General features: G+C 52.9%; 7 protein-coding genes across 7 annotated transcripts; 5 read left to right on the top strand and 2 right to left on the bottom strand.

The window, feature by feature from the left end:
* Positions 1-592: 592 nt before the first annotated feature.
* On the top strand, positions 593-1,522 carry EJ05DRAFT_481416 (uncharacterized protein; the record flags this gene model as incomplete). The annotated part of the gene is made up of 1 exon (XM_033745068.1): positions 593-1,522. The coding sequence occupies one exon, from the start codon at positions 593-595 to the stop codon at positions 1,520-1,522; it is 930 nt and encodes a 309-aa protein (XP_033604933.1).
* An 873-nt stretch (positions 1,523-2,395) lies between these two features.
* Positions 2,396-4,075, top strand: EJ05DRAFT_515816 (ankyrin; the record flags this gene model as incomplete). The annotated part of the gene is made up of 2 exons (XM_033748635.1): positions 2,396-2,613; positions 2,692-4,075. The coding sequence occupies 2 exons, from the start codon at positions 2,396-2,398 to the stop codon at positions 3,953-3,955; spliced, it is 1,482 nt and encodes a 493-aa protein (XP_033604932.1). The 3' UTR covers positions 3,956-4,075.
* A 737-nt stretch (positions 4,076-4,812) lies between these two features.
* EJ05DRAFT_471493 (uncharacterized protein) lies at positions 4,813-5,539 on the top strand. Its single transcript, XM_033742974.1, has one exon. It carries the CDS (start codon positions 4,849-4,851, stop codon positions 5,416-5,418), a length of 570 nt encoding a protein of 189 aa, XP_033604931.1. The 5' UTR covers positions 4,813-4,848; the 3' UTR covers positions 5,419-5,539.
* A 1,292-nt stretch (positions 5,540-6,831) lies between these two features.
* EJ05DRAFT_432976 (camp-dependent protein kinase A regulatory subunit) lies at positions 6,832-8,214 on the bottom strand (the record flags this gene model as incomplete). The annotated part of the gene is made up of 2 exons (XM_033741582.1): positions 6,832-7,759; positions 7,922-8,214. 2 exons carry the CDS (start codon positions 8,212-8,214, stop codon positions 6,832-6,834), a joined length of 1,221 nt encoding a protein of 406 aa, XP_033604930.1.
* Positions 8,215-9,465: 1,251 nt separating this feature from the next.
* Positions 9,466-10,290, bottom strand: EJ05DRAFT_2916 (uncharacterized protein). The gene is made up of 2 exons (XM_033740536.1): positions 9,561-10,290; positions 9,466-9,511 (listed from the first exon to the last, which is right to left on the bottom strand). The coding sequence occupies exon 1, from the start codon at positions 10,183-10,185 to the stop codon at positions 9,610-9,612; it is 576 nt and encodes a 191-aa protein (XP_033604929.1). The 5' UTR covers positions 10,186-10,290; the 3' UTR covers positions 9,466-9,511; positions 9,561-9,609.
* Positions 10,291-10,438: 148 nt separating this feature from the next.
* On the top strand, positions 10,439-12,511 carry EJ05DRAFT_2865 (uncharacterized protein). The gene is made up of 4 exons (XM_033740486.1): positions 10,439-10,460; positions 10,733-11,898; positions 12,255-12,325; positions 12,377-12,511. The coding sequence occupies exons 2-3, from the start codon at positions 10,901-10,903 to the stop codon at positions 12,322-12,324; spliced, it is 1,068 nt and encodes a 355-aa protein (XP_033604928.1). The 5' UTR covers positions 10,439-10,460; positions 10,733-10,900; the 3' UTR covers position 12,325; positions 12,377-12,511.
* A 2,792-nt stretch (positions 12,512-15,303) lies between these two features.
* EJ05DRAFT_534023 (uncharacterized protein) lies at positions 15,304-18,378 on the top strand (the record flags this gene model as incomplete). The annotated part of the gene is made up of 2 exons (XM_033749156.1): positions 15,304-17,486; positions 17,542-18,378. Exons 1-2 carry the CDS (start codon positions 15,804-15,806, stop codon positions 18,376-18,378), a joined length of 2,520 nt encoding a protein of 839 aa, XP_033604927.1. The 5' UTR covers positions 15,304-15,803.
* Between the last annotated feature and the right edge of the window lie 721 nt (positions 18,379-19,099).

The following is a 19,099-nucleotide window of genomic DNA, read 5'->3' as shown; positions in this document are numbered from 1 at the left end:
ATCTTTGCTTCATGATATCGAAACTTTGTTGGCAACTGCTCTTGATTTGGTCAACAAGGCTCTCTTATTGATATGCTGTTAGCCGCCAGTGATGGCAAGCTAAATTTCTGAAAATCCAGTATACCAAATGCTGACTGAGGTCGCCGGTTTGCTCATGGCGATTACCACCCGATACCTTAATATTGCCTAGGTCTTGGAAGATGGTTAGATACGAAGTCGCGAGTGCGACTATCGTGTGATCTTGCGTTAGTATCACACAGCGATCCCGATGTGCTACGACGTGTCATTAATCGCAAATGTGGACACCGAGACGGCCTGCTCCGTATAGATTGGAAATTGCGGTGTCGTCTCCTCAATGATTTTAAACAACACACATCGACTTGCTTTCTTTGGTCCATATTCGTTCTGCGTTCCATTATTCTACCCATGGCCAGAATATTGATTTAAAATCTCGTAACCGTAGTCCTTCTCATCAGCTGCCTTATCTCAGAACCATCGTCAACGCCAAGCGAAAGTTGACGAGACTGTCATATAGGCAACAAGCTCATCTTGTCATCACTTTCAGATACAGTAGTCTACCCGTTCTTTCGACATGTCGGGTCCAGCTACAACCCCTTCCGACGCAGGCATCACGATTTCCAGTGAGAACGAAAATCAAGAGATTTCCAGATCGCAAATGCACAAACTCCTCGTCGACAACGCAAAATGGAAGCAACGATCTGAAGAGACATCGAGTATACACATCGCCGACCTGAAAAAGCTCTCCCCCAATGATGCTTTGTCCACTGTCTTGCTTGGAGACAGCATGTTTGAGCGTATGAAGACCACAGGCCAAAGTGCTAGTCTGGAGCCCTGGCCGTCCACCGAAATGCTAGGTGGAAGAGCCTTTAACCAACTCAAGGCCACCAATCCGCTCTTTCATAAACGCCTAGATGGCGTTTTCAACACAGGCGTTGGCGGTGACGGCGTTCAGAACATCGTCTATCGGCTTGCAGGCGAAAAAGCGAAAAACCTGGACGGGTTGCTTCCAACATTAGGAGCTCATAATATCAAACTTTTCGTGCTACATTGCGGCACCAACAACCTGCACCATAAGCAAGGTCTGAAGGATCGGGACCGTGATTACATGCGCCTCATATTGCAGGCGCTACTCCACATAGCTCGAGCTGGGTCAAAGATTCTCGTTACTGGTCTCTTCTACCGGAATGACATATCGGATGAGCTAGTTGATGACGCGAACGGGAAGATCCAAGATCTAGTCAACAGCATGAATGAAAATATCGGAGCTCTACAGATCTTGTATCTAGCTCCTGCGCCAAAAGTCTGCAAGGAACATCTTGTTGATCATGTACATCTCTCAATCGATGGATATCGTCTGTGGACAGAGCACCTCTTACCAAAAGTGGTTGAGTTGTTGCGAGAGGTTGACTTACTGCGCAAGGCTGCCCGGTCTATTCACGAGAACGCGGAACAAGAACTATTCCATAGTCTGAAGTCTTCAGGGTCTTCATCGCCTTTGTAACCTCTTGTAAAGTTCCCTCCGGTCTTGAAATGTGGCCAACCACAACCGGGCTTCACTTGAGCCCCTCGAACATCAATGTTCCGGTACCAGTGTTGTCTTCGGTAGTCAGCAAGATATCTAGGAGATCTGTTCCGGGTCTCAGTTCTGGAGAAGTCTCTTGCAGCATGTGCGGGCTACAGGCCTGAAGAAGACATGCACATACACCCACTCCTACACCTAGCCCATGGGCATCGAATGAAGTAGACACCAACACTTCGAACGACTTCTCCGTCGCTCATGTGGGAGATTTTCCAAGTTATGCTACGACCAGAACCTTGCATTTGTCTGGATTGGGGAGATGTCCTGCAGCCTAAGCAACGTCGAGGAGATGGTCGTGTATGCATACAACCTGACATCCCTACATGGCGCGAAACTCCAACTCGAAAGTGATCATCAGCAGTGCACCTTACCTACCATGAAACGATATTCCATCTAGTGAGGGCAAGGTCATTCCTGGAAACCGAAGCCCGAGCAGGGTGCAATCTCGTCCAGATGCAACCTGGTGAGAGATTGGGAGGTACCATCCCATTCAAACTACGTTTAACAGCCCTGTTAGTATTTTTAACCAGCAACCAGCAAATACATCACAAGTAACCAATCAATGTTTACGTATATCAATACATTACCATGTTTTATTCTTACAAAAGCACATACAGAAGCCCCGCACTTTACACTCACAAGCACTCAGCTAACCCCTCACGCTGTTGCCTTGCTTCATCCCTGAGTATCTCAGCTACACCCGGCCATAAGCCACTTTCAAGTCTTCATTCCCTCTCTAGTTGAAACAGACCTTTGATGTCAAAAATCGCGAACCGTCTAAACTAACGCTGCAACATGCCCGATACCGAAAACTTGGTACCAGCACTGGTCCTTTGGTGGAATGCCAGCTCCTTCCGAGTGCTATGTCCATTTTGTCTTGACTCACATGGTCACGGTCTTACAGAGCATTCCAGGCGCAGAAGAGAACGACGTTCAGCGGATTGCATCGATGTCAGCGGAGGAAAATCCTACCGTATAGTCTGGCCCGACGAAATCGACAACTTGACCGACGCGTACGGTTGGGAGCTGGATAAAGATTCTGGCAAGATACACCTCGTTACGAGCCAGGGCTTGATGTAGGATCCTTTAAGACGCGGCAACCCGCCACGTCGACTCTTGGAGGAGTACGAGAGCTTGCATGGAGTGTATTTTGACGATCCTGAAGAATATAGGAATGGGAAGAGCGAGCCCGGTCCTGATGGCACGGATGCCATCACAGAGTCGCTAGCAAGGACAACATTGTCTGATAGTCAAGGTTCGGATCCACGACAACATGAACCTGACCGATATCGCTGTTTCACCGATCCGATGGCAGACCCAAATTTACGCAGGAAATTCTATGTGTCTTTTTGTGCTCAAGGAGATACTCAGAAACTCGATAATCATTTCAGAATGTATCCAGACGACGACTTCGCCAGTTACGTGAACATTCAAGGTGCGAACGGAGTAATACTCGCAGCGGCAGAAGAGAATGGCCTCCAAACGGTGGAATTATTGACGGAGAGAGGTATGCCTATCGACCGGATTGACCATTATGGTCGAACAGCCCTCATGGAAGCCGCTCTGTGGGGCCGCTTTGAGACTGTGGACTTTCTCGTAAATAATGGTGCGGATGTCCTCTCCATGGACGCGAATGGACACCGAGCAAGTGACCTCGCAGCCGTGGCAGAACGCAACGACGCAGAGCGAATCGAAAGGGCTAATGGAATGATGACAGTGCGTACGGACTCAAACCGACAGCGCGCAAGGATTCATGCTCTATTGTGCCGGAAGGAGCAGGAGCTTCGAGGAGACCGATTCCCAGTCCCTATCGGCGGCCCTCGCCAAGGGTACTTTCACAAAGCAGATGCGACGTCTTTGTGCTTCTACCAGGCTGATACCATGTATAAGCTTGGGGACCGAGAAGGAACAAAGGCCTTTGGTCGCTTGGATCGTGGGCCTTCGTACCCGGTCATCAGTGCAATGAGTGGGTATTCGCAGACATCTCGAGAGGACACTCTCAATAATAAGATCTGGACGCGCCGAGCGAAGCAACTCTGTGCAAGGATCGGCCACGATGTCAGTGAAAGCTATGCTTCTCATGTTGAGAAACAGTTGGTTGCGTACTATATGAATCGGCACTACATCTTCAAGTACGAGGACGAAGAAAGTATAGGGGTAACTTCCGAACTCGAAGCAGTGCTTCCGACAAATCTCCCACGAGGATGTATAACGGTCAGTCGAGATGCCATGTGTCCCGACTGTCAGGAATTCTACAAACTCTTCCAGCGTTCGTTTCTAAAGGTCCCACTGACCGTTCACTGCGTCGGTGATAAGATTAGATGGCTCTCATCAATCTTATGGCGCACATCCTAGGCGGGATTCTAGTAGCTGGAACTCGTACACACAGAAAGCCATACATTACCTTACCTATATACCTGTTACTTTTACTTCTATACCTTAACCTTACCCCTCTACCCGTAAGGTCGCCTTATAGGTCTCAACTGTTGCCTTGGCTACATGCGTATAACCTTAACTGTACAACTATAAATATACCTATACCTTACCTATAAACCTCTACACATCCCCTAACCTCTCCACTCCTTTCTATATACTATGAACTATGAACCATGCCCGCTACCTCACCTCCATATGCACTCGTTACCTCGCCTATATATCTGTACCCGTCACCTGACTTGTATACTCCTACCCAGCACCCACTTATATAAACTATATGCACTTACCCGGCACACACCCGTCCATACCCTTCACTTACCCGACACCCCCATACGCAGCAAACGCCTCCATACTCCTCCCTTATCAACTTACCCAGCACCAGCACCCCTCACCCAGCACACCACCCTACCCATCACCCTCTAACCTCTACTCAGCACACACCCCTACCCGGCACCCAGTCCCCTGTCTATATAACCCACACCCACGCCCTCCTCCTCCCACTTATCCACAAACCACACCCACCCACCACAGCAGCGCAAAATCAGAACGCATATGGCGCTGTTGTGGGGTTGTGGTCGTCGGGGAAACTGCAACACCCATGGTGTAGATTGCACGGCGATGCATGATTTGGAATGGGGCGATGGTGTTGGTGTGGGTGGGGAGTTGTCGCACGTCGATGCATGGCGGTATGGGGCGCTGCGCTGCGGAGCGTTGCGATGCGATGCATTGCGGTAAGGGGTGGTAAGGGGGCGTGTTGGGTGGATGGGTGTTTCGGCAGTAGTGATGGTGTTTGGGCAGTGGTGATGATGATGATGATGCGCAGTGCAGTGGTGATGATGCGCAGTACAGTCAATAATAATCATCACCATCACGACATTCCACGCATACTACAGCAGAGCAGTCACAGACTCAGACTCAACAGACAAAAGACAAAGAAGATGTACTTTCCGCAGAATCAGAAACATCGTCCTTCACTCCCTTATTACCCTGCTCATCCCCTTCTATCCCTCCTCTCCTCTCCTATACATCTCCTTTCCCATACATCTCCTTTCACACATCTTCCCTCCACTCCTCCCTTTCTTCCTTCTTATACCCCCCAAAGTCACCCATTAAATCGGAATCGCCCCACTAATCTTATTCCCCGTATCAACCGGCAAGGCCAGCACCCTGTACAGGAACGTATTAGCAAGAGCACACACGCACAGGTCTCCTATGCATCCCCTCTCCGCGTTATGAGAGACAAAACACATACTTCTTCCCCGTCTCCGTCGCACAGCAACAGCACAGCAGACTCGCGGGCCAGCACACAATCTGTCACGTGTGTTAGCCTCTTGCGTTCACATCCAGCATACGCAGCACGTTCCAGCAGAACGTCGAAATAAAAAGTGAGAAAAGTGACAACAGAAAAAAGAACCGAAGAAAAGTAGAAGAAGAAAAAAACATACCGCCATCCCAACCGTAACCACAAACCCAAGCGTCGGCCCTACGACTTTACAATGGCAGGGGTTCTGATCACTGCCCGTTTCGTCTACCGCGTTAGCCTCTTTCTCTCTTGATACAAATCTATACAGTATCCATCCATTCCCCCACAGCAAACCAAGCAAACCAAGCAAAAAGGAGTTTATACTCACGTTCCGCACTGGAAGCACACGATGGGGAGGGGAATGCAGTCCATTGCTCTCTTTGAGGAGGGGGTTGGGTGAGTTGTTGAGTGGGTGGAGGAGAGGAGTCTTCAGGATAGAGAATCAGAGGAGATGAACGAGGCTGTATCGAACACGTTTCGCAAAGTGAGATCTGAGACCGCAAAATAGCCACCAACACTCCGTCGAAACCGCGAGGCAGGCAAGGCAGGCAAGCTCAGCAGCTAAAGCGCAATCGTCAGGGCGCGACGTCTCCGGGTTCGATTCGATTCGCGAGGTCGTGTGGTGGATACGTGGTGAAGCTACTGTCGGTATACAGCTTTGACGACTAGTGAGGGAACAGGAATGGCAGAACAGAGAGAGGAAAGTTTCATGCACAGGTGGTAGCTGTAAGAAGCTGAGGGAGGGAGCTTGGACCATCCTTGGAACGAAAACGTGTGTGACGTATCACACACGCCCGCCCCGGCCGGCGCGCCGTCCCCTGGCATGTTGAGCGGCGCTATTGATAGAAACAAGACGTGAACCGTGCGTGCAACATGCATTGCATGCATTGGGATTTCGCGATACTGCATCACATAATCATTATTTACACTACGACAAAGTAGGACAGACATAGACTGAATCCACGCGAAGGTACTAAATGAGGCAATGTGATGTATATATATATATTCTTCATCTACTACTACCACCACCACTACTGAGGTTTTGCAAGCCGCCGTGGACTTGCCAGAATAGATACAGGCTGCTTGCCAAATAAGACACAGGCCCCCCCTTGGCTACACGCCCAGGAGCAGCAGTACAGGACCGTAGGAAAGATAAAACGCCGTGTAGGGAGAAAAGAAGTCGCGGGTGAATCTCATCACACTAGGTAGGTGAAAGGGTGGTGGGTATGGTAATGTTCATCGTCTGGAAAGCGGTCTGCCCCAGGATCCCCGCATCAACCAACATCTGCGCCTGTCGAGCCCGCCAGCCCGCCAGCCCGCCCCGGAATCTCGTCCTCGACCGTGGCCGCATACCGGTCGGTTGTGCGCATCACACAAACACCCCGATCCAGTTCTCACGGTCGCACTCTTTTCGGCTCACCAGCAGAAACCGAGCCTGAAGCAGGTCTCCTTCGCCCCTGTGGCGGTCTGAACAGCTGTTAGCAACACAAAATCACGACGCCAGAGGATCCACGCTCTCTACAGAAGCCTTGGAGGGATCATTGCGGCGCATGATGCCCTCTACCGGACCCAGCAGCCGCTGGAATCCGTCCTTGCCCAGCGTGGCCACCTTGACCTCCGTCTTGCTGACAACGCTTGCCGCGCGGGGCTTGTCGTTGAGGAGGGCAAGCTCTCCAAAGTAGTCGCCCTTCTTGTATCGGTTGACGGGCTGTTCGGTGCCACGCTTGAAGACCTCTGCATCGCCGCTTTCGAGGATGAAGAAGGCCTCGCCAACATCGCCTTCCTTGATGATGGTGGTGCCGGCCGGGTAGCGGCGGGTTTCGAGGGCGTCGGCAATCTTCGAGCGTTCGTATGGCGTGAGCGAGGTCAGCAGCGGGACCTCCTCGAGGAAGCCCTCGTACATGCGTCGTCTCTGGAATGCGCTGTCCATGAGGATGCGGCGGAAGGTGACGCGATCGAGCGCCCACAAGGTGGAACGCTCGGTCGATACGACCGTGGCAGCGCGTGGAGCGTTGTACATCAATGCGAGTTCTCCAAAAGAGCCACCCGGACCGACATTGCCAACCTTGCTTCCAAGCCCGTCTGGTCCCGACGCTATCTTGCCAGACGGATTGACGTAAATGTCAAAGGAGCCGTTCTCGACAACGTAGAAGAAATCACCAACATCACCTTGCGATATAACCTTGATGTCCTTGGCCGGGATCGGCTTCTCTTGCAGCGCGCCCAGCACGGCGGTAGACTGATCGTCGTCGAGGGGCGCGAAGAGGAAGTTGCCCGACACGGCCGTCTTCAGTCGAGACCACTGATCTGCCGTCTTTTGATGGAAGGGTGGCGCCCAGTTGTCATTCTGAGCGGATGTAGGATTGAGAGACTCAGCGGAGACGGATGTGCGGCGATTGAGGTTATAGTTTGAAGGAAAGCTTTGAGGATCCGAGGCGGAGGAGGACGAAGGAGGAGGAGGAGCGGAGGACTTGGAGGTAGCACTGCTGCCAGCCGGAGCGAAGCCGCCGAAATTTCCAAAGCCAGATTCGGCTTTGGATGAGGAGTGAGCAGGTCTGTCCATGATGTTGCGGGGAAAGGACGAGGCGGTGGGAGAGGTCATCTGGTCGGTCTCGTCCTCTTCCTGAAGGGCGTGCATGGCGGTATTACTGGGAGAAGAACCGAAAGGATTGCTGCCGGGGAAATTTGTTGTGGCCATGGCGCCGGCGTTTGTGGAAGAAAGTTGCTGTGCGAGCACAAACTCGGCACGCTGAGACTGGAGACGTTTCTGGAAGTAATTGGCGCAGAACTGGAGATGGTCTGTCGGCAGGGATCTCAGGTACTCGCGAGTCAGGGCAGACAGTTCATTGGCGAAGTCGGATGGCAGGTCCGACATGGAGGAGGGAGAAGAGCAAGAAGAAGAAGAAGAGAAGAAGAGAGATCAGGATGAAGCTGGAGAGTGTCGTCGGAGTAGAGAGGGGCAAGCAAGGGCTTGTTGTGTGGGTCGAGCTTTGTGGGTGGAGGTGGAGGTGGTGTCAAGGTGGAAAAGGCTGGCGGGGAGAGGAGCAGCAGAAAAAAAGCCAGGGCGCGCGCGGGCGCAGTGCTGGTCCTAGCGACTGGGGGATCCAACGACGATCCGGAGCAGAGGCGTGGATGTGTCTTGTTGTCTTTCTTGTATTATGTGGAGAGTGAATGACGAGTGACTGGTAGATTGTAGATGACAGCTGATGGCGTATGGATGTACTCTCTTGTATGAAAAGGGTGAATTGGATGGATAGGATGAGGATGTTGAAGGATGACAAGAGAGAGAGAGAGTTGTGGGTGGAAGAGGATGATGTGCAGCGGAGTTGTACAGTAGAGGGGGACAGAGAGATGAGTGCAGTTGCAGCAGTTATTCCGCAGTATTTTTTAGGCACCATGGCAGCCAGTTTAGGCACCCGAGACCCCCCCGTAAGCAGCGGAAATAGGGAGCATGGGCAGCTAATTCTGCTTTTTCCCGCCCATCTTTTAGCGGGTACAGCACTTTCACCAGCGGGCGGCGGCGGTTAAGGGGGGACTGACTCTCTTTTAGCGGCTGCACTTCAGTCAAGCCCCTGACGCCGGGGACAGGGGCGCGCACCCACAGCCCGTTTTGTGGTTTTTGCAGGCTTCGAGAAGCTTTCTAGACGCCGCAACGAAGCTTCATGTCCGTTCGCGCGGACAATTGACTAATGATGTTCACGGCGTGTACTGGACATTTAACATTACATGCATACACAGACAGGAGTCGTCGGGAGAGAATGTCCTTGGCCTGATCCGATCATGATGCAATGCGATATCTCGTCGTCTGCTAGCCATATATGTACCGGTAATACACTACACCACCACCTCTATACACGATAGTTACTCAGGATGGCCATGCTAGAACAATCATCCATCATACTGCATCTCTACTACAACAACAACTACAACACAACGACAACACACAGACAAACACACACACCTACGTTGGGCACCCGGACTTTCGCGGATCTACTCCAGATGCACCAACTACATCATCGTCAGGCACGATGATGACGTGCAGAAGGACAATCGGCACTCAGTTAAGTCCATCACCAGTCATGCGGATGTTTAGCTTTGGCTCTTTCGACTGAATTATCTACGGTTCCCTGGCAAGACCCTCACCGTCGCCCAGATGGCAGAGTGCACGTCATCTACAACCACAGTCAGGACCGCGCTCGTGCTCTAGCATAGCCAGTGTACCACTGAATACAATGGATACTCCTACTAATTATCCATGACCGTCTAATCATCACTTCAGACTGTGCACAGTCAAGATGAGTGAGTCTGTGTCTGACTGAGTGCACGGTGCTGGCCTGTTTGTTGCCAGTGAAGCCCAACAAAACACACTTAGCTTTGTTCCATTGTCTTTCTCCGCCCTGGCCAAAACACCAATTGCTCTCTCCCTCTCGCAATCTTGTTCATTATAATACTCATTAGTCCTGTGGCGTATCGTCGTTTGTGCGTGCAGTGCTAGTTGATCATAGCGACTGGGGCTCTCTGCCGTGTTTTGTGCTGCTCTGCTCCAACAGCCTCCTCCCCAACCTCTTCCTTTCTTATACACTACCACTACGCCTAGCCTTCCATCCACCACCACCACCACCACCACCACCACCACCTTCATATCCCTCCCTCTCTCCCTCTCTCCCTCTCTCCCTTTTCTCCGGGACCTGTCGCTCGACAATCCCAACCCTTCTTGCATCATATCTCTTTCTCCTGCGAGCCCTGTAGGCTGTCCGACAGAACGAGAACGCGAACCTTGGAAGCTAGCACTAGCTGCACCCCACTCATCGGTCCGCTGCTGCTGCTGAATTGCTGCATCTTGCATCCCTTCGCATTTTCCTCGTCCAGCTTTTGCTACTTTCAACCCGATCCGAAGCCTGAACCATGGCTACCTACACCTTCAAGTGGTATGTTGACTCCCATCTCCGTCCACTCTCTAGCCATTGCCTTGCTGATCCCATCCGTGCAGGGAGGATGCCAACGCCGAAGAGGTCATCATCACCGGTCTCTTCGACGACTGGGCAAAGACTATAAAGATGGAGGGGAAGAGTGGTTTCTTTAGCAAGACGGTCAGGATCCCCGCCGAACACATAGAAGAAGGCAAGAAGATCTACTACAAGGTATGGAAATTTGCGCGTCGCCTGCTGCAATTTCAGGTGCACACTCTCACACTTCACATACTGGGAAGCCGCGTCCCGGCCTCCGTCTCCATTATTATAAAGCCGTGTGATCCCGCCCTTGCCTGTCCCTGTCCTGTCACCACCTCCTGTTTCCAACTTCCCTCCATTCTTCCTCACCTCATCATCCACTTTACTTACACACACACGCTCTCTCTCTCTTTGCACTCCCCCATCTGACACGCCCACCTGCAGTTCGTTGTCGACGGCAATTGGGTCACCAGAGACGACGCTCGCGGCGAGTACTACGGCAGCTTTTACGACAATTTCCTATTGCCCGAAGACCTCACGACAGACCCAGCACACTCCACTACCACACCCTCCACCATATCTTCTGTTGCCCCCGGAGCATCCACCACCACAATGGCTGGCGAGGTACCCAAGGAGCCTAGACTCCAAGAAGAGAAAGACGTGCCTGGTTCATTCCCAGAGACTCCTGGCGCAACTCCTGCTGGAGAGGCCCAGACATTCAGCGTGAACCCAATTCCAGCCTCAGAAGGTGTCGGAAACCCAATCCATCTCGCTGCCGGTGAACCTGTCCCAGACCCCAGCACCTTCAACAGCAATACCATCGCATCCACCGTTGAGGATGGCGTGACCTCGCAGCCAGACGCCGAGGCTGACACCTTCTCGGTTGCCCCAATCCCTGCGACTGCCGGTATAGGCAACCCCGTCACCCTCGCACCTGGAGAGAAGGTTCCAGACCCGAGCACCCTCACGTCAAACACCGTTCAGAGCACTGTCGAGGACGCTACTCCAGAGCCTGAAGCCGAGAAGACCTTCTCTGTAGCTCCAATTCCCGCTACGGCTGGGATCGGCAACCCAATAACGCTTGCCCCCAACGAGGCAGTGCCTGATCCAAGCACACTCACCTCAAACACCATCGAAAGCACCGTAGAGGATGATGCCAAGGCCGACACCCTGCCGCAAGAAAACGGCAAGCCTAGCAATGGCTCTGCAATGTTTGGTGTACCGCCTGTCACTAGCACTCTCATCCCAGAGTCCAGTCTGCCGATGGGAGGTGGTGACGCTGCAGAGGATGTCGTTGCCGGTCCATTCATCTCGTCTGCCGGAGCTGGTACTACTACTGCGGACCTTGCTGGTCAGGTGCCGAAAGAGCCTCGCGCCGCTCCCTCTGACCCAACTATCCAGTCGGTTGCGCCCGAAAGCACCACAGCCGCTCTTGCTGCCGAAGTTCCAAAAGAGACTCGTGAAGCCCCTGCTGACCCGACAATTTCATCTGCCGGAGCAGGTACTACCACTGCTGCCCTTGCCGCCGAAGTCCCCAAGGAGACTGCAGAAGTCCCGGAGATTGTAAGCGAATCGCAAGCAGCAGCCGACGCCGCGCCAGAAGCTTCAGCATCCGCGCAGGCAGTCACAGACAAGTCGGCCGTAGAGGCTGAGCTTCTCAAGGAGGTCGAGCCAGCGCCAGCGGCTGCGGAATCTGGATCGGCCCCATCCTCGGACGCCGTCGTTCCGGACGAAGTGAAGGAGTCGATTGCGAAGGCCGATGCGCCTGCCGAAGCGACTACCAATCCGGTGGCCGTCACCGAGAAGGCGGCTGTCGAAGAGGAGCTCAAGAAGGCTGTCCCAGAGGAGAACTCCAAGGGCGAACCCGCCCCTACCACGACCGCATCCACCTCTGCAACGGCGCCCGGCGATGGAGCGACTGCTACTACTGACAAGGAGTTTAATGCCTCCAAAGACTCGCCTGCACAAACACCGGCAACAGCAGGAGCAGCGGCGGCGGCGGTCAGTGTGCCATCAGGTCCAGCGGACAGCCGTGATGTGAGTCCGATGAGCAAGACGGCCACTAAGAATCATCCTAACGTAGGGCAGCAATCGACGCCAGCGGTCACGACCGGCGCGACGACCACCTCTGCCTCTACGAAGACGGAAGCCGGCCCCGTCACTCCCAAGAAAGACGCGCCGTCCAAGGCCTCGGAGTCGGAGACGACGGCGAGCAAGAAGAAGAAGAACCGGCTGAGCGGCTTCTTCCACAAGATTGAGGAGAAGATCAAGGGCCACAAGGAGAAGTAGACACACGAATGCATGCGAAATGAAAAGAGCACATGACATGAACGGTCGGTCGTATGGAGAAGACTCATTCTTAATAGACGTGGCAGTGACAGCTTGGCGGGTGATGTATTAATGGACATGGTGGTGGAGGTGGAGGAGGAAGAATAAGATTGGACATGTAGGCAGCCAGACGTGCATGTTCGCAGATGGGGGAGGAAGCAGATACCAAATGTTTTTTGCGTAGTAGCGTGCTTGATTGCATTGGAGGACACGAGAGAGACGAACTGTTTTGGTTGTTGTTTTTCCCCGTCATTGCAATGGTGCGTTTAGTCGTTGTTGTTGTTGTTGTTGGCATATACCATATTGCGAATGCATCTTCTGTTGAGCCGCCTGAACACGTGCATCTATTGCGTCCCTGTCCTGTGAAGTCGATCGTCGATCTACGCATGTGAGAGTGTGTACGTATACATGCGTGTACGTATGTATGTATGTATGTGTGCATGTACGTCCTAACACGCAGCAGAGATAATGTCAAAAGGTCCCGATTCGAATAAGAACAAAGCCACAACAATCTCTATCTAATATATTACATCGCCGATTCTTTCACGATTTATCGCCAAAATTGTGTCGAGTAAAGTGTCATGTGCAAAGTGCAAAGTGTCGAGTTCTAGATTCGACATTCTAGACTCTGGACTCTGGACTCTGGACTCTATCTAGACTCTGGACCTGAACGTGCGATGCTGCGATGCTGCGATGCTGTGCGCATTTGTCGATGGGAGGAGTGCTGGTGTGGGAGTGCTGGTGGTGCTGGTGGTGCTGGTGGGAGTGTTCTAGACTTTGAGCGGGCTGTGTGTGCCAAGGCTGGGGACGGGAGTGGTGTAATTATCGGTCGGTGTTTCTTCGGCGCCTGTTGGGAATGGGGTCGTTGGGATGTGAGTTTGGATCTAGATTGCGGGGAGATGTGTGCTTTGTTGGATGTGCATAGAGGATGAATGGATGGGTTGATGGATGGATGGATGGAGAGGTTTGGGGGAGGGAGAGGTTGGGAGGAGGGAGGAGATGGGAGGATGGATGGGTGTAGAGACGGGGTTGATTATATACTGTTTGTTCTATTAGGCTGCAAGTGGAAAGCTGGCGAGCTATGGAGTTGGCAAGGTATGAAGCTATTAAGGTGTGAAGCTATTAAGCTATGAAGCCGTTATATGACTGGCAGGCTGTGAAGCTATGAAGGTATCAGGCTATGCAGGTATTAAGGTATTAAGGTATTAAGGTATCAAGCTATGGAGCTATGAAGGTATTAAGCTATGAAGCTATGAAGCTATGAAGCTAATAGCTAATAGTTAATAGCTAATAGCTAATAATTGCTTATACTAAACTTAATACATTCTCTAGTCTCTCCTACTACATTCAGTATATATATAATAGTAGTAGCTAGATATAGATTAGTCTATATATATATCTACCATCTATAAAAGTACACTACTAGATCTATGGATTTCTAAGTAAGAGTGTGTTATTTTATTACTTCTAGAGTGTCTAATCTAAGACAGATAATGCGAGCATAAGACGAATTATACCAGAGACATCTTTTCCAAAAGATGCGATGATATAGTCTTAATACCCTACTCGGATTTGCATATCTCGTCCGATTGATAGGCTTATTATCGAACTAGTTACGAAGAGGACTTACATCTTTAAGAAAAAAACAGGTTACTAGTGAATGCTAAGAGAAGTGAATCTAATTACGTGTTTAACGAATCTACACCCGGGAGAAATATAGATAGCTATATACAAAAGAAGAATAGCAGTCTATTAAGATATATACTACATCCCAAGTCCGACCCTCATCTTCTCTCTTCTCTCTTCTCTCTTCTCATACAGCGTAACCAAGACAAGACAAAACAGGGATTACATCAGGGTATCATATTAGTCCGTACGTAAAGCCACGAATTAAAAAAAATCTAAGCAAAGACGATGGCTTGACACGCGACTCTAAGTATAGCAGTCCTCGAACAGTACGGTCCTACCACGTGTCTCGGGCGGGTACGGACGTGCAGCATGGATTACCTTGTGTGGTAGGTGGGTAGGTGGATACAGAATGGGTCCTGGGTGGATAGAAAGTGGACAGCAAGTGGATAGAGTGATATGTGGGTAAAATGACACAGAGGCTGTCGAGAGTCGTATGATGTAGAGTTTGGAAAATGTTTTAAGAGCTGTGCATAGATACTTGAGCAGATGAGTAGATACGTACACGGCGGGAGGGAGGGCTAGGTGGTCAATTAGAGCGAGGTGCAGTGCAGGGAATGATGGAGTGATATCTTATGCTGTGTGGCGCATGGTGTGGCAACGGGCGTGGCTGGAGGTGTACATTGAATATTGGTATGTAAGGCGGGCATCAGATGACTGCAAGCGTGCGTACACTACATCCTCAGCCGCGTAGTACACATCCCATCCTGTCGTCAGGGCTGAGCCGGGAGTTCTAGCGGCGATGGTTGTCGCTCTCCCGCTAGTCCGGCAGCATCGACGCTAACAAGAGCGCTAAGAGAGACGCTAAGCAAGACGCTAAATGAGACGTTTGAGGAGCAGATGGCAATGTGTTGCTCGAGTGAATGTGATGTGATGGTGAATGCGATGCTACACCACTGCCATTGCATTAGGTCTGCAGCATCCCAGCAACAGTCGGCTGTCAGTCTATATCATCCGTCGTCTGCACATGGCACACAGTCACTCACTACTGCCACTGCGCACGGAATCACTGCAGCCCGAGACGCTGGGTGGTGGTGGTCTAGAGTCTAGACCACGGGATGCGCGTGGGCCCAGACCTCGCTCAGGGCTGTTCTATTTCGATTCGGACAGGGGGGGCAACAGGTGGATGGGAGAATCAACACTATAACCCACTTCCCATACACTCGCACGCTCTCTTGTCAAACTTTCCGATCCATCTGCCATCGACCGTCTTTCCCATACTAGCCATGCGCGACTGGGCCACCGCCTCTGCTCTGGACATGGAATTCTAAACCCTCTCTCTCTAGGCCCACCCACACCCATCGGACCATCTGCCCGGTCCAGATCTTTGCTACTGATATACACTCTCGGCCATGCCTCCATCGTGCCCGTCTTCTGTCGTCACCTGTGTTTCACTTTCTCTTTTCTTGTACCTCCCTCGGTCGTGTTGTTGCTGGCCGTGATACCTACCGTCAGTGGACCGTCTCCCGGATACACCGCATCATCCTTCTGGCAAACGCCAATGCCGGAACTCGCAGACGTGCTGGACCGTCTGGGTCTGTCCCAGTACCTGTCGGTCCTGTCTGAGAATGGCTTCGAGACGTGGGACGTCGTCATGGACGTGACAGAGGACGACCTGAAAGAGCTCGGCTTCAAGATTGGCCATCGCCGGACGCTGCAGCGCGAGATTGCAAACTCCCGTGGCCTCCCTCCAGCCGCCCAGCTGTTCTCCGAGTCGGACATTCGCTCCGAGAGCTCCTCACCGCTGCCCACCACCTTCCCGGGCATGGACTCTTTTCCGTTTCCTGCCCAGCCGCCCACCCCGTCCAAGACGCCGACCAAGGAGGGCGGGAAGAGGAGGTATCGCAGACATCCCAAGCCGGACCAGCATGCCCCCAAGAAGCCGCGGACCGCGTATGTGAACTTTGCAGACAACCTCAGGCTGGACCCGGCCGTCAGCAGTCTTTCCTTTGTTGACATTGCACGTGAGGTTGGTCGACGCTGGCAACACCTCCCCGCCGAAGACAAGCATCGATGGGAGTGTGCTGCCGCCCGTGCAATGCAGGAGTACGAGATGCAGATGGAGGCATACAAGAAGACAGACGCATATGCCAGATACCAGGACTACCTCGACGACTTCCGCCGCAAGCAGGCCGCCCTCAAGGACCGCGGCACCCCATACGGGAATCCCTCCTCTCACACCGCAGACGACCGACCACGGAGCCATCAATCACAGGAGCTCCTCCTGCTCGACCGCGCCAGCTCCGGCAGTCCAATGTCCATGGGCAGCGTGGCCACGCCCGAGATGGACAAATACACCGAATCCATGAGCCTCGCCATGAAGGATCTCGCCCACATGCGCGCCGACTTCCTCTCCTCCGGCGTCCAGCTCTATTCCGCATCAAACCTCCCACCCGAACACATCGTCCGCGAAGCCGCACACACATTCCTCACCTCCACCTCCGCAACCATCTTCGCCTGGCCACTCGACCACGTCTCCGCCCTCCTATCCCGGATTTACGCCCCGGGAACGAACACCTCCACCACCACCACCGACCCCATGGCCCTCGCCGAAGCATTCGTCCTCGCCTCCCTCGGCTCCTTCTACACACCCTCCATCCCGCCCTCCATGCGACACGCCCTCCACGCCTCCGCCACCGCTCTCCTCGAAACCGCCCTCCCCTCCCGCACAGACTACCTCCGCACCATGCGCCTCTTCCTCTGCCTCTCCTACCACGCAACCCTGTCCAAACACCTCACCAGCAAGCCCCTCGCCGCCACCGGCCTCCGCCTCGCCCGCTGGAAATACCAGGACTTCGCCCGCCTCCCAGACGCAGACATGTGGCGCCGCGTCTACCGCAGCCTCATCTTCATGGACGCCTGGACCAGCGTCACGCTGGGCTACAGCACCGATATCACCGACACCGACGTCGCAAGCGTCTGCTTCGGCCTCGTTGCCGCCGGCCCAGACGACGCGATTCAGCACTACAGCACCAGCATCGTCGTGCTGGCCGCCGAGGTCGCCGCCTCGCTGCGCACGCCGGCAGCGTGCAGCGCCGAGACTGTCGCGCTCTTGTTGCGCAAGATCGAGCTGTGGGAGCGCGACTTGCATCCGCTCATGCAGCTGCGCAATCTCACCGCCGTCTCGCCCGTCGGCGCGGCCGTCCTGGAGCCGCGACAGCGCCAGGCGGCGCTTCTCGTCCACGTATGTCCCCCCTTTTTCTCCCTCTCCCTCTGATCAATCTAACACCCCCCAACAGATCCTCTACCTCTCCACCATAATCCTCCTCTACACACACCTGCACGCCGCCTCCACATCTACATCCTTACCCCCGCTCCCCCACCACAACCAACACCCCCCCTGGCCCGCCCCCTTCGCCGCCCAAATCGCCCATTCTCACACGCACATTGCCTCCGCAGCCCGCCAGATCGCAGCCTTACTCCCTCTACTCAACACGCATCCCGCAGATGCCCATCGCCGCTGGTGGCTGCGCATCCACGCTGCGTATATGGCTGGCGTGGGACTCTGTTTCGGCGTCGCGGTGCGTGTTGTCGGTGGGAGTACGGGGGAGAGTGCAGCTGCAGGTTCCGGCGCAGAAAAGGCTGATCTGGACGCCGCGAGGGCGTGTATCGGGCATCTCGCGGCTGCGTCGACGTCGACGTCTACATCACCCGCAGCAGCAGCAGCCGCCAACGCTAAAACACACACGGAAGGAACAGCAGACGCTGGAACAGAAACAGGGGTAGAAACAAACCCAAACCCAAACACAGACACAGACACAGACACCGACCCCGCAGCAACCCGCCTAACAACCCTCCTCCGCACCCAGCACGCCGCGCTCGAATCCGTTCTCTCACGCGCTAGTGCCGTGCGTGTGGGCCCGCGCGGGAAGAGTAGTATTTATGCATTGTTGGATGGTGGGAGTAGTGGGAGTGGGAGTGGGAGTGGTAGTGGGACTGGAAGTGGGAGTACAAGTGGTGGTAGCAGACCGACGGAGCAACTGGCGCGACTGGAGGTTTTGCCCGTGTTGAGGGATCTGGAGGGGCTGATGGGTGGGTTGATTGCGGGGGTTCGGGAGGGGTGGGTTGGGTTTTGAGTAGGTAGGGTGGAGAGAGGGAGAGGGAGAGGGTGAGAGAATATTGGTTGGGAGAGGAGGGGAGTAAGGAGTTATAGATACCCGATATTGAGCTGTGTTTAAAAGAATATGTTAAGATATATATATATATATATATATATATAATTACCTATCATTTCATCTCTGTCATGCGCGCCAATATTTAAGCATATACATATAATCACTTACCATCACATCTGTCGTGCGAGCTGACATTGATAAAAAATCTATGCTAGTAGAGACGTCTATGTAGAATAGATCCTATGTCAAAGTGTACCTACCATCCACCGACACGTCAAGACTATGATACTATTCTAAACTATTATTATACTGCCTAGTATATATTCTTCCAAAACCTATGAATATATTCCTAAACTCTTACATCAGCCAAGCATTCACGTACGTATATCTAGAGCGAGGTAGGTAGGTATATACAGGCCTGTCAGACGCGAAAGGGGTAACATACCATATCGCGACATTGAGATGTGGCAACGTCCACTTTCAAATCTCCATCTACATCTATCTCCGTGGCACGGTATTAGTGCTGACTTCGATGTTGATATAAGGTTGTATTGGTCAGGCGACTAAGACTTTACTACCACCGTAGCACATCACTGCACAGAAAAGACGTGAGACTCGAAAAAGGTCTGGGTATGCAGGCAGCACACATGCACACACATTCCATTGATGCAATTCCATCCCA

Source organism: Pseudovirgaria hyperparasitica (assembly GCF_010093815.1).
Source record: "Pseudovirgaria hyperparasitica strain CBS 121739 unplaced genomic scaffold EJ05scaffold_1, whole genome shotgun sequence".
Classification (NCBI taxonomy): Eukaryota; Fungi; Ascomycota; class Dothideomycetes; order Acrospermales; family Acrospermaceae; genus Pseudovirgaria; species Pseudovirgaria hyperparasitica.
Note: the sequence above shows the minus strand (reverse complement) of the source record. Positions and strands in the feature narration are given on the sequence as shown.

Coding starts and splice junctions, on each gene's coding strand:
- EJ05DRAFT_471493 (XM_033742974.1), top strand. CDS start 4,849: ATGATGCGCAGTGCAGTGGTGATGATGCGCAGTACAGTCAATAATAAT.
- EJ05DRAFT_2916 (XM_033740536.1), bottom strand. CDS start 10,185: ATGCAAGATGCAGCAATTCAGCAGCAGCAGCGGACCGATGAGTGGGGT.
- EJ05DRAFT_2865 (XM_033740486.1), top strand. CDS start 10,901: ATGGCTGGCGAGGTACCCAAGGAGCCTAGACTCCAAGAAGAGAAAGAC. Junction 11,899..12,254: donor GCCGCGCCAGAAGCTTCAGC/ATCCGCGCAGGC, acceptor ACTCGCCTGCAC/AAACACCGGCAACAGCAGGA.